At 40.9% G+C, this 14,868-nt stretch overlaps 1 protein-coding gene across 1 annotated transcript in view; it reads right to left on the bottom strand.

Annotated features, from left to right (window-relative positions):
- The window catches only part of MOV10L1 (Mov10 like RNA helicase 1), a gene marked incomplete at its 3' end in the record, with an annotated part of 461,653 nt that overhangs the window by 365,815 nt on the left and 80,970 nt on the right, over nucleotides 1-14,868 (bottom strand). The window contains exons 5-6 of the mRNA XM_082256834.1: nucleotides 4,094-4,284; nucleotides 83-226 (exon numbers count right to left, since the gene is read on the bottom strand). Coding sequence (XP_082112960.1) covers nucleotides 83-226; nucleotides 4,094-4,284 — 335 coding nt within the window. The remainder of the gene's footprint in view (nucleotides 1-82; nucleotides 227-4,093; nucleotides 4,285-14,868) is intronic.

The raw sequence follows: 14,868 nt of genomic DNA, 5'->3' as shown, positions 1-14,868 counted from the left end.
GTGGAGCACTGTTCACTAAATTAATAATGCAGGTAAAGTAACTCATACATCCTAGTACAATAAGAACACGATGGTAACATACTCTATATGAATTTGCAGAGATTTTCTCTGTCCTTGTTTGATAACTCCAAAATTAGTCATTCTGGAAACCTCCAAGCCTCCTTTATTCCTCATCAAAGCATCAACGTTCTGGCTTTCCACGTTGTCTTCATCAGATGTTGAAATACTGTATTAGTATAGAAAAGAACAGCAGACATTACAGACTGTAGAAAAATTTGTCTTTCCTCTATCGTAAAAATCGATTAAAAGCTAGTTCTAGAGTGCATGGTAATTTATAACAGAACTGCAGTTACAAACATGAAATAATAAACAACCCATTTAACAAACAGTTCTTGCTGCAATATTGACCTTCTGTTCAGAGACTTCCCCTGCAGTACTTTTTTCTGCCTTGCTTTGATGGCCAACTCCTTTGAACCCACTTCCTCTGTCCATCCTGGACCCACCCTAGCCTGCAACTAGACCATAAAGGGGAAACAGCACAGTGATGATCTCTCTGTCTTTTTCTTCTCCTAACAGCAGTTTATTTTTTTTTTTTTTTTTTAGCACATAAATGGATTTGCTCCTTGTGCTGCTTCTTCCTCCCAAACACTCCAACCTTGCCGTATTCAGGTACTTACACTGCTTGTATTTAAAAAAAGATTTATGTATGCATTGATGGCTACAGAGCTGCACTAATTTGTCTCTTGTATACCTGCCAAGAGTTCAGCTTTCTCTTTAGAATAAGCATATTATTAGCAGGGCAGAATACACACTGACCTACCATACACACTGACCTACGTATAATAGGTAACTGATGAAGCAAACACAGCAGAAACCATCATAAGAAGCAGCTCAAAGTGATGTTCCACCCATTTTTGAAAAATAATGGTTAGCCTTAATTTTAAGGGTTCTTCTGTGTTAAAAAGGTTGAGAAAGGCGGACTTAGAGGTTGTAAACTCGTTTTTTTTTTCCACCCTGCAAGAGAAAGACATAATGAGCTAGTATGCATCGCATACTAGCTCATTATGCAATACTTACCTTAGAAAGAGCCCCCGCCATGCCGCTCACTCACCTCTATGACGGGCGACATGTCCAGTCGCCCGTCTTCCGGGATCGCGGCATCCGGCCATCTGATTGGCCAGAGCTGCGGTGACGTCACTCCCGCGCACGCGCGCGAGAGCCAACAGTCACAGCACGGGACTCTGAAGGAACGGCACGAGTGGCCGTTCCTTCAGAGCGCATGCGCCAGTGACGTCACTGGCTGCATGTAAGGTAAATATCTCCTAAACGGTGCATGTTTAGGAGATATTTACAGTACCTATAGGTAAGCCTTATCAATGCCAAATCCATGCTAGACCGTTATCAGAGCATGCAGCCCAGGCAGATCGGGGGGGGGGGGGGGGGGGTCAAGCGCACCCTCCTCCCTGGATCATACCAGGCCACATGCCCTCAACATGGGTAGGCAGTTGCTTTAAGGCTGGGGGGGGCTCTGCGCCCCACCCCAAAGCACCTTCTCCCCATGTTGATGGGAACAAGGGCCTCTTCCTGACAACCCTGGGCCATTGGTTGTGGGGGTTTGCAGGAAGGAGGCTTATTGGAATCTAGGCCCCCAGATCCCTTCCCCGCCCATGTGAATGAGTATGGTATACATTGTACCCCTACTTATTCACCCCCCCCCCCAAAAAAAAAAAAAAAAAAAAAAACGATTTTGACAAGTCCTTTATTAAAAGTGAATAATGTCCCCCCTCGTAGCTCCAATGTGTCTTCTTCCTCCGGTCTTCTCTGCCGCCTGCTCTTGCAGTGGTCATCGCCAATGTCTGCCATGAGGCGTGGCCATCGGGTGACATCACTGAGACCCCGCCCCTTGTGATGTCACAAAGCGTGGGGGGTCTCACGGTCACGTCACCGGATAGCCGCGCCCCATGGCTATACAACTGGCAGACATTGGCGATTACACAACTGCAGGAGCCAGCAGTGGAGAAGGACTGGGTCTGTGGTGGTGAAGACAGCAGGCGGAGGGCAGACTGGAGGAAGAAGTTGGAGATACAATGGGGGGGACATTATTTTTAATAAAGGATTTTATTTAGACTGCTTGTTTTGGGAGATGAATGGATAGGGGTAAAATGTACCCCATACTCATTTAAACAGGGGAGGGGGGTCTGGGGGACCGCTTGCTAAAAGGGAGCTTCCAGATTCTGATAAGCCTCCTGCCCGCAGACCCTCACGACCACTGCCCATGGGGAAAGAGGCCCATGGTGACAAGGTGCTTTGGGGTGGGGGGAGCAGGGCCCCCCCCCTGCCCCAAAGCACAGACCGAAGGGTTTGGAATGGTCTTTGTTGGGGGGGGGGGGAAGGGGGGTTCTAAATTTTGGCATGAGGTTCCCTTTCAAGATCCTCAGAGAGCAAGTCACCTGCCACAGATAGGAGTAGTCAAGATAATGATCCGACTTCAATGATATGGAATTGTTTTGTTCCAAAGTGTTCTACTATGGGGCCTTTGCATGCCTTTATCTGGCCCTTAGGGAACTATTCCACCAACTGACACCAATTATGGAGCACCATTTCCCCCACGCTGCTGAGGACGTCTTATGACGAAACGCGTACGGCGCCGTCACGTCACTTCCTGTTCCGGACCCCTGTGGAACGCACAGCGTTCCTGATACCACAATTTTTTACTACTTGGATATTGGGAGTACCCTATTGTATATTTTTAATAAAAAATCATTTGGCAGTATCCCACTATTGGTCCCCCCTTGTTCATTTATATGAGACACCCACCACCCTACCACCCGAGGAGTAGATGAGACTGGGGCTTTAGCTGGGTCAACGCAGACCTCTACCTGGGAACCAGGATTCTAGGAGGGTCATCCAGGACCAGGCATTACCACAGTGAACCCCCGTTTACAGCTTTGCCCAATATCCCTGTGTGGGGTGGGTATTTCTGGTGAGTGCATCCTTTACGAGAGTCCACGAGCACTCAACCGTTACACCACCCCCTAGGACCCCTTTGGAGTTACTGCATGAGGATTGATTCCACCACTGGCTGTGCACAAGCAATGGACTATTCATTTTGAATACCCCACCATCTATCACCTATTGCACTTAGTCACTGAAATATTGCTCTTGAGTTATAACCATTGTATATTATTTCATTCAAATTTATATCTTACTATAATTAACCTGTTCAACCTGCACAGTTCTTACGTGTTTATTACATCCATTTTATTTCTGTTTGTGGGCCCACTAGCTCCCTGCTTAAGACATATTTTATATGTGTTATTTTGGGTTACCTAGCCACTATTTCCAGGACACATCTGTGTTGCCCTGACTATCGCACCTTCGTGGCACTAAGTCACTAATGTTATTGCATTGATTCTTTCGATTCAGTTCACCTGTATTATTTAAGCTATTTATTTTGTGAAAACCTTTGTCACTATAGCACTATCACTGGGCCCACTCTCTGGGTGCCCAAACCGCTGCACAATACCAGCACTAGTCACTTTACGTTTTTGATGCTATGTTTTACCTCAGTTTATTTATTATCCATTTGTGAGACGTTGCATTGTTATGTTTTAATATTGCCTTGTTGTTTATTTCTTCTTAACACTGAAGAACTTTATTCACCCTTAGTTGCTTACTTTCTACTCATCCCCTTCCTTAGGCAGCGCCATTTCCCTCCCCTCCCCCCCCCCCTTTTTACCATTTCCCCCACTGAAAACATCAATGGGGCACTATTCTTCTCATTCGTAACAATGGGGGGATATTCTTCCCCAGGCGGTGTGGATTGACAGCCGCAGTACCTTTTTACAGCTGCTGTATTTACACAAACTCCCAGACAGAATTTTTGCAGTCAAAAATAGGCTGCAAGTTTGAGGTGGGGGGCAGTGGAGTGCAACATGTCCAAACTGGACACAGATACATACATTGTGTGTATTTGGCTAACGTTTTATGGGTGTGTATAGTCTACAACTGGTTAAAATTAACAAAACAAATATATGATAAAAACACACAAACAAAAAGTGTTGGGGTCTTCACAAGAAAACATGAAACATACCGGTTTTCGCTAGCTGGTGCAATGCACAGGGCTCTCCAAACATAACAGGACTGATTGCTTTCCAGTACTACAGCATTAACCAAATCATTACGATGAGGTTTATAGCCTTCTGGAAGTATTAGTGAGTCCATTGTGAAGAATATACTTTCATTAATTACACCAGTTGTGCCATAGATTGCTGTAATGGTTATCTATATGCAAAAAGAAAGTGAAATTGGAAAGTTGTTTTTTTTTTTTTTTGCAACTGTTATTTAAAACTTTTTTTTTTTTTATATATAGTTTACATTCTTGTACTTATAAGACAGACTTTCTGTACTTGCTCAGTGTCCCAGTTGGGAAGATTAAACACCGGTTCACACTGATGCGATGCGGAAAAAGCACGAGATTCGCTGCCTTTCCCCACATCGTATCGCACTGCTTGGCAATCGCACGGCGTCCATGCAATCTGCTGCGGGTGTCAGTGACACATGTGATAAGATTCAGGTGCGGGGGGGGGGGGGGAGGGGTCCTGCAGCCTTTTGGTGTGAATGCGATGTGATTTGAGCCATACAAGATGTATGGTGGTGCAATTCCTGTGCGCATAACATGCGCTGTTTTCCATGCACCAGTGTAAACCTAGGCTTACCCTTTCTACTCGCCCTCTCTATTGTCCTGTTTAAAAGGGAAAATTCATTTTAATGTATTGGAGCTAGACAAAGATAGAAGCCCAAAGTCCTGGTTGGGGCTGAAATGCTGAAACAACCTTAGGCCTAATACACATTGGGGATGAGTGGAGTCCTCAGAATCTGATGCAGCTGTGCATGGTAGCCAATCAGCCTCTAACTTTAGCTTGTTCAATTATGTTTTGACAATAAAACCTGGAAGCTCATTGGTTTCTTTGCAGAGCTGCACCAGATTTTGCATGTTCCAGTTTTAGTAAATCTCCCATACTGGCACATGTGTTTAGCTTTTCTAAAAGCATGAGAAGTTGCCTGGGGAGTATGAACCCCTTTATGCCTTCTAAATCATTTTTTCCATAGAGGTTACTGCTTTAACCACTTGCGGACCACCCACCGTATACCGCGGCAGGGCGGCTGCTCTGCGCTGGATCACATACCTAGTATGTGATCTGCGTGCTGGGGTAGGGAGCTTGCCACCTCTGTGCTGCGATTGGCTGTAGCACCAACCAATCAGCAGGTGCTGGCCGCTGATTGGTCACCGTCACCTGACGATTGGATCCAGACATTACCGATGACAGCCCTGTGTAAGTAAACACAGGGCTCTCTTCTGACAGCAGCAATGTGCTCTTTTTTCTTCAGTCAGCCAGTGTCATTAATACAGTGACCGTGCAAATTTTTAGCACTGATCACTGTTTTAATGTCACCGGTTCCCAAAAAAAGTGTCAAAAATGTCAGTTAGGTGTTTGATTTGACTGCCGCAATATCATAATCAAGCTATAAGTTGCTATAAGTTTTTTTTTTTTATATATTTCTTATTGGATAGGTTTTATAGCAGATAGTAAACAATATTGTTTTATTTTTCAAAATTTATGGTTTCTGTTTATAGTGCAAAAAATAAAATAAAACTGCAGAGGTGATCAATATTGATTTTTCAATAGATTTACAAAAATTGAGAGCTACCTTTTTTGAAGTTAAAAAAAAATTAAGAGAACGACACATTCGCTACTCCATGGCATACCCTGCGAGGATGAGGGTGGAGGAAGATGGGAAAATATATTTCTTCAATACTCCGGAGAGTGTACAAGAATGGCTTTGTTTGAAAGGAACTATAAAGTGAACGGAAAGAAGAATCTTGCTATTTTCCTTTTTGTTTTTCCTTGTAATGAACTTTTTTTCCTGGTGAAGGATACAAGAAAAAGGAAAAAAAAAAGCAGCATGTGGGTGATGGAATGATGAGGCAGGGGGAGTGGAGGGACTGGGAGTTAAGGAACTATGGGGGGGTTTTTTATTTTTATTTTTTGTGTGCATTTTTTTTTTTTGTTTTTTTTCGGGGTTCCTCTTCCCCTCCCTCCCTCCTCCCACCACTGATAATTCTTTGAGCCATTTTTTTTTTTTTTTTTTTTGATTGCTTAGTAAAATTCCTTTTTTATTTCTTAGAGGAAAACATGAAATTTTTCTGAGAGTAAGGTGGGAGCTTGAGTGGAGGCCGCAGCTATATTGTCCTTGCATGCAAATGTTTGTATGCTCGGGCAATGTCCCATTGTTTTTTTTTTTTTTTTTTTTTTTTTTGAGTAAGACCTATTGGTCAAAATGTTGCTATATGTGCATGATTCTTTTTAAAACAAAATATATTTTTTTGGGTAATTTTGTTTGTGATTTTTTTTTTTCTTTTTCTCTTTTTTTTCTTTCATATTTTTTCTTGTTACTTTTGAAGATCGCTGTGTCCTGGTGTGCCCAACTGACCTCAATAATTATATTGGTATAAAATATAAGGAGTACATTGCTATGGGGTATTATCATGATAAATGTCATATATAGATAGACGGTTAGATATATGGGATCCCTTTTGGGAAGTGAACCTACAGCTATATATAGAAAAAAACCTCTAAGATGACTACAAAATGTGGGTTCCTATCATGGAATGTTAGGGGTCTAGGGACCCCCCAGAAGAGATCCCAGGTAATTACAAATATATTACAAACTAAAGCACAAATGATATGCCTGCAAGAGACCCATATGATCCCAGATACAACAAACCAATTGTGTAAACCCTGGATCCAATGGTCAATACACTCGAGCTATTCAACATATGCAAGGGGGGTTTCATTGCTTGTCCATAGGTCGGTACCATGGAAGTGCTTTCAAAAAAAAGGTAGACCCTGAAGGGCAATATGTATTTGTACGAGCTCAAGTGTATGATATACCATTTGTTATTTTATGTATGTATAATCCACCACCTGCTACATTAAGTGTAATTAAAGAAGCTATGCTATTTGCAAGTTTATACCCAGAGGCATTAGTGCTATGCCTGGGAGACTTTAATCTTCTGTGGGACCCGCTGGTGGACAGGCATGGACCCCCCCTAAAAAGAACTCGAAAACCACTTATGCTTCGTGAGTTAGGGGAGGAATTTGGATGGAGAGATTTGTGGAGAATGCTTAATCCCCAGACCAGGGCTTATTCCTGGGCCATCCCAGGAAGGGGATGTCTGTCAAGAATAGATCTGGCGCTGGGAAATTATTTCTAGGGTTGTCTCTGTTGACTATTTGATTAGAGGAGTGTCTGATCACTCAACACTCCTGGTAAATATAGCAATAGGAATTGAGGGAATGAAGCAAACTGGAAATTTCAGCCATATTGGTTATCACAGATTGGAACGCACGATCGTATACCTGAACAATTGCAGATATTTTTAGAAATACATGGATCCCAAAGAGATTTGATCTTTTGGGATACCTTGAAAGCATATCTACGGGGGGCACTTAGATCAACAATATCATATATTAAAAGAGCCACCAGGCAGGAAACGGAAGATCTAGAAGAGCAATGTAGAGATACAGAAGCTGTGTTTTTGAAGACACCAACTGAAATAAATAGGGAAAAATGGGAAATAACAGTAAGAAAATATACTACACATATAGCAGCAATAGCTAAATACAAACAATTTGAATATCAAAAGAAGTACTTTGAACAAGGGAATACTTCAAGTCGTCTTTTAGCACATATGGCTAAGCAACAAAGTACAAGTTTAGTTATAACTAATATACAGCGCCCTGATGGGGAATGCGTAAGGGATGTGGCTGGTATTAGGTCATGCTTTCACTCGTTTTATACTGATATGTATGCCACCTCTCTTACGTATAATGCAGATGAAATTTCAACTTCTCTGAGTGAAATACACTTTCCAGCCTTACCGACTGAGCAGGTTAAATTATTAGAGGAAAATCCAAGTGAGGAAGAAGTAAGAAGAGCAATAACAAGTCTAGCAATAGGAAAGGCTTCAGGACCAGACGGACTTCCGTTAGAAGTATATAGTAAATACGTGGATATTCTTGCCCCAGTGCTAGTTCAAGTATTTGATGCAGCTTTCAGGGTAAAAAGACTTCCTGAATCCATGTATTTAGCTACAGTAGTACTAATTCCAAAACCAGATAAAAATTTAACAGACTGCTTCATACCGACCCATATCATTATTAAATACAGACTACAAAATTCTTGCAAAAATTTTGGCCCATAGATTAAACAATGTAATACTTAATATTATACATCCAGATCAAACTGGATTTATGCCAGGAAAATCCACATCTATAAATCTTCGAAGAACACAACTTATAGCTCAGCTTAGAGATCAACTACCAGACTCAAGTGTCTTGGCCTCTCTTGATACAGCAAAGGCTTTTGATTCTATTGAATGGCCCTTTTTGCAGGCAGTGCTTAGGGCATTTGGATTTGGGGAGAAATTCTGTACTTTGGTGAAAATAATGTATCTAAATCCAACTTCTCAGCTGTTGGTAAATGGCTTTTTAACCAAGGCCATACAATTATATAGAGGCACCCGGCAGGGATGCCCTCTATCTCCACTCTTATTTTCAGTAGCTATTGAATCTTTGGCACTTCGACTTCGGCAAACCCCTTCTGTACGGGGCATTACATTGGCAGAAAGGATAGATATAGTGGGGTTATATGCTGATGATCTTGTTTTATATTTAAATGATGCACATGGATCATTGGAAGCAGCTATGAATATAATAGAACTATTTGGTTCTTATTCAGGCCTTAAAATTAATTGGCAAAAATCCTCTCTTATGCCATTGCAACCACAACTACTCACACTAAGCAAGGATTCAAGTTTATTAAAAGGTAGTGTCCTCTTTCAAATACCTGGGAATAAATATTACAAGATTACCACCAGCAGCTTTACAGGCTAACCTTAATCCACTCATGACAACAATTAAAACTAAATTAGCTACTTGGACTAAATTACCACTTTCAGTTGCAGGGAGAATACATTTAATCAAGATGGTCCTATTACCGAAATGTTTATACATTTTTTCACATATGTCGGTTATAGTCCCTAAAACTATTTTTAAAAAAATAGATGCCCTATTTACCACATTTATTTGGGGAAAGGGTAGAAATAGAATAAAGTTAACCACACTTCAGAGAGCTAAAACAGAAGCAGGTATGGCACTTCCTAATATATACAGATGCTATCTCGCTGGACAACTTAAACATCTCACAGGATGGATAGTACCAGTAAAACTACAGATGGTAGAATCACACCTGGCTCATGTTTTACAAATCGATAATTTACTTCTAGCCCTAGAAGCACCTTTGAATAAAATTAAAATATAAGCAAATACCAATGTTAACATTAGCTCGTACAATATGGAGAGAGGCAAAACTTATAGAGGGAAACACACAAATAAACACGGATCTCCCACTATGGCGAAACCCAATGTTTAATCAACTGAAACAATTGGTAGAGTATCAGTTCTGGGAACAAAAAGGGATATCAGTCCTTGCAGACGTATATGACATAACACATATGTACTCTTTTTCAGATATACAAATGAAATATGATATACCACATACCTCATTATATAGATACCTACAGTTGCGACATGCGTTACAAACGCAATTTGGAGTTTTGGGACCTGGGATCTCTAGATATCCAATGATTGGTATATTCAGGTCCCAGGGCCCTAAAGGATTAATCTCTAAAATATATGCACATTTAACCAGGGTTAATTCAGGAATGAATCCCTTGGCAATAAGAACAAAATGGCAGGAAATAATTCCCAATTTAACTGATGAAGATTGGAAAGAAGCCTGTTCATCCCATTTATATGTATCGCCAGCAGCAAACAATAGGTTAATACAATTTATATATGCTACATCAATCACATCTCTCTTCAAGTAGACTTTATGCAATGCAAAGCATTGCATCTCCTAAATGTTTGAGATGCAGTGCTAAGCGGTAGACTTTATACATATTATGTGGTTTTGTCCAGTGATATCAAGATTCTGGCAGGAAATAATTCAAATATTATCCTCTGTCCTGAATATGCCTGTACCTTTGACCCCAGAAACCTGTTTGCTGGGTATATTAGATGAAATAACATGGTCTAGATATCACAAGATAATGCTTAGAGAAACGCTGTTTATGGCAAGGAAAACAATCACAGTTAAGTGAATTCAAGTGAAGCCCCCTGTTAAGAACTGGATAAGAGCGGTAAATCAGATTTTACCATTTGAAAAAGTATTGTATATGCATAGAGGATGCTCAACTAAATATAATAAAATTTGGGATAATTGGAGTCAATCAAAATTAACCAATGGTTGAATAGAAAGAGATAACTAAGAGGATATAGAGGGATGCACATAGTATGATGAGGAAATAAATCTATGAATGAAATGGAGCAAGGGGTTGGGGCACACCGGGACAACGGCGATCAATTAAGCTAAATGGATATACCTTGGCATAAAGAGATTATGAATACTAAGTAAACAGATAATTATTTGGATATTGTATAATTTTTTATTTTATATTGTTTTGTCCCTTTGTTGAAAGGACGTTTGGAATGTTCGTTTTTATGCACATATTGAAATAAAAAGAATTAAAAAAAAAAAAAAAGAAGGACGGGCTCCGATAAGTATTAGGGGGTATGCACACAAAAGTTTTTTTATCCTAATGCATAGAATGCATTAAGATAAAAAAAAAACCCTTCTGCCTTTACAACTCTTTTAAAGTAGGGTTAGACGCATTTAGTTGCATTTACAGATTTCATCCTTTCAGCTACATTCAACTCCACAAAACCAACACTAAATTAAATTGTTAACCAAGGTTTCTTGATTTAGTAAGCTTCTCTAAGTATGGACCCTAGAAAAAAACCTTTTGAACGTCTAGTGTACAAATGTACATAGACCATAGGATGCATTCAAATCTGTTTAAAAAGATTTGCCTTGAAGAACTGAACAATCCACTTTTGACGCTAACATGCCTGAGGCCTTAGGAAGGAAAAAGGCTCTAGGTCTCAATACAGCTTTGTCCTGTAGAAGAAAAGGGTTCTTTACAGGACAAGGCTGTCAGTTCACACACGCCTCAGAGGTGTTGACAACAAGGAAAAAACAAACTGAGTGACAGTGCAAAGGGGAATATACCTTATAGGTTCAAAAAAAACGTCCCCACCTTTTATTCTTCTGAAAAATAAAGATAATTCTGTTGGAATTCGGTTTGAAGATCTTCATTTCAAATATGTCAAGTAGGGGAACCTGTGTTTTTTGTTATTGTTGAATGACCCTTGGAAATGTAGTTCATGTCTGCACAGGAGAGGGATGGTTCTGGTCACTAAAACTGGTGAAGTAAACCAAACTCTTCAGGGTCACCAAGGAGCTATGACAAGGACTTCTGCCTGCTCCACCCATATTTTCCTCAAGACACTTGGGAGCATAGGGGACAGAAGGAGAAGAGCAGGAGCAAAATCCCACCTCTGACTGAGGGCACCAAAGCTTTGGTCCTTCTAAGTAAAAGAACATTGAGAAAAAAATGGATTTTTGAAAGAACTTATGTAAAATCCATTTATCTGAAGTTCATTGACAGACGCAGCTCCTTATCTTCATTACTCATAGGGATGTCCCAAAGCAGTATAATCATGAGGGATGGGAAACAACACAGGAACAAATGTAAGTCCTCAATGGCAAAACTTAGCCAACCAGGTAACATGGAGCTCAACCAGGGACAACTGGAGCTCATCCGGAAAAACAGAACCCTCAAAGTAGAAAAGTAAAACAGTTCTCTTTTAAACTGCAGCCTGCAAAACCTTGCGGCCAAAAGAAGCATCCGCGGATCCACAGATCAGCAGAAAGGGCGGATGCCAACACATCTACCTTGTAGAATTTTGTGAACATATGCACAGACGACCAAGTTGCAGCCTTGCAAACTTGTAGCACCGACGCCTGATGGCGGAAAGCCCAAGAGGCACTCAGCGTTCTCGTAGAATAAGCCTTCAATGGGAAAGGAGAAAGCTGACCCCTCAGTGAATAGGCCTGTACCACTATCTGCCTGATACGTCTGGAAATTGTATAGGTGTGCGATTCCCAAAGAAACTTTTAGTTCTGTTTAGCCATCATCCCGAGAAAGTGTTTGAAAATGGGGTTTGGTGCCTCAGGTCAAAGAATTGGGACTTTATTGGCCAATATATGCATTCATAAGTATGTTTTTTTATAAAACAGGTTTATTAAAGATATTATATAGTATAAATAGTAAAAGGGACAAAAATATAGTACATCAAGTGTATGGGTTATATACCCATGGTGGTAGTGAAAGAAGAAAAAGTAAGAAGAAGAAGGTGACACGGTGGTATGGTGACAATAAATATCTCTCCATTTTTCCCACGCTTCTTGGTATGGCGTCGGATCTATAGGGAAGGTATTTCTGGTTTCCTACGCGTTTCGGCAAAAGAGCCTTTGTCAAGGAGAGTATGTCAACCACGTCTGTGGATATAGTAAAATAATAATGGTTTGAGTATATATTATGAACCAATTGGAACTTAGTTTCCCTTAGGTCACATAATGAAATACATACTTGTTAGATAGGAATATTTCGCTTCTGGGCCTTGCTTCTAGTCCTAATAAGCCACATAAGAATCAGGTGGACACTGCTGCTGGGGTATATAATGTATATTATTGTAAGTGTAAATAGGGTGTTTTAAGTTGTCTTTCATTTTTATGGAGTTAATGTTTTTCTAAATACTTACTGGTCATGCTATGTATTAATTGGGCCAAGGAGAGAGGGAACACCGTCCCAAGTCCAGTCCAATCTATGTTAGAAATAGGGATATGCTTTAACATTCGTTCAGGTGAGTATGTTTTTACATCTTAAAATTCTTGTATTCACTTAATTATAGATATGCAATATGTATTTTCAAGGATGTCCACTAGAGGGTGCTAGTTAGAAAAGGGAAGCTTAGTTAGTTTTTTCAAGATAAGGAAATACCATCAATGCATTCGGTTTGCATTGTGGTTACTTACTGTTTGTGGGTATCCAGAAAAGGGTGTCCAAAGTGTGTGTATCCCGTGGCAGCGGGTCCAGGCGTCCTCACGATCCCTCGGTTGGAGGGAAGTGGCGCCCTGTTTGATTCCCGGCCTTTTTATACCCCCCGGTGCGCATGCGCAGATGTGCGCAATGACGTTGCTTCCGGTTTTGGTTGGATGACGTGGTGCGGGAGCGCATCCTGTCATTTCTTGCAGAGGTATATGTTAAGCGGCCGCCGACACAGAAATGTAGGGGAGGTCCCTGCAAGGGATCTTTTAGCAGTGGATGGCACTTCCTGCTGGCCTCCTGAACCCCCGGTTTTGGCAATACCGGGGTTACCTGTGCCGGATGTGGCATAAAGGACCAACTTAGACCTGGAGTTAAATATTAAATCCTGATATGTATGATAGATTCTATGGTAAATAAAGAGCACAAGCTGCAGATACAAAACCGTACAATAATCCTTTCTGAGACTGGCCCGAGGGCTGTCTCATAGCTCATAACCTATAAATGTTTTGGAATAGTTCAATATAAAAGTTATTTAACAGCAATATATACATTAGGAACAAGTAGGTTATGGGGCAACAATGAGAGATCTTGGCATGGCAAGGAGTGTTGAACCCTTGTGGTATGGGTTAATGGATTCTGGTTGGGGTACCCAGGAAAATGTTGTATTGGGGTCCCTAGGTCCCCATTCATTGGGGTGTTAGCATGGATATGGTTGAGGTATCGGTGGGATGTTTGTTTTTTCCTCAGTTTTACCCGACGAGAACCCCTCCAAAAAGGGGCGATAGCTCATATTTTTATTTAAGCCCGGGGGTTGGGCTGCATTGAGTCTTTTGATCCATCTTAATTCCATTTGGAGGAGGGACTTATTCCAGTCCCCCCCCCCCTCTTGAAGGTACATGTATTCTGTCTAATATGGAGAATTTAACTTTGGGCATACGATTTTTATGGTTGTTGGCCCAGTGGGAGATAGAAGTTGCTTATGTACATGCTGTGGAGATGTTGGTTCACTCTAAGGCAGAATTCCTGCCGTGTCTTACCGACATAGAAGCTGCCACACTCGCACTCCATAAGATAGACCACAGCTTTGGTTTTGCAATTAGCGTAATGTTTAGGGGTGAAGTGTTCTCCATTTGGTAGTATTTTGTGGGTTGATTTTTGAATAACTGTGCACTGTGCACAGGACCCACATGGGAAAGTACCCTTAGTTTTGCAGGGGTCTCTTCTGGATTTTAGTTCACTATGGACTAGTGAATGTTGTAGGGAGGTAGTTTTTTTTTTTATAGGTGACCAAAGGGTTTTCCGGTACTAGATCTTTTATAGTGGGGTCTTCAGTAAGTATTGGCCAGTTTTTTTGTAGGATATTTTTGATCAACCAGTGTTCATTTGAATATCGCATTATTATTCTTGCGGGTTGTGTAGTCTTATTGTCCTTTGGAGTGTTTTTTTTTTTAAAATAGGATCTCCTGTCTGTCCATTTTCTTAACTATATTGAAGGCCTTTCTAAGGCATGTCTTGGTGTAGCCTCGTTCCTGTAGTCTGAGGTTGAGGTTATCTGCTTCTTTTTGGAATTCTAGTTCGTTCGTACAATTCCTTTTGAGTCTGAGGAATTGGCTGAATGCGATTGATTTTTTGAGGGGTTCCGGGTGAAAGCTGGTGGCGTGCTCTATGTTATTCCCCGCCGTCTCTTTTCTGTATAGCGTTGTCATATTTCCTGTATCATCCATATTATATATCTATCAAGAAATGGGATTTTGGTTTTGTTGTGCGTCAGGGTAAAATATGTTGTGGTT

This window comes from Pelophylax lessonae (assembly GCF_965119305.1).
Source record: "Pelophylax lessonae genome assembly, chromosome: 4".
Lineage (NCBI taxonomy): Eukaryota > Metazoa > Chordata > Amphibia > Anura > Ranidae > Pelophylax > Pelophylax lessonae.
This window is presented reverse-complemented; position numbering and strand designations above follow the sequence as displayed.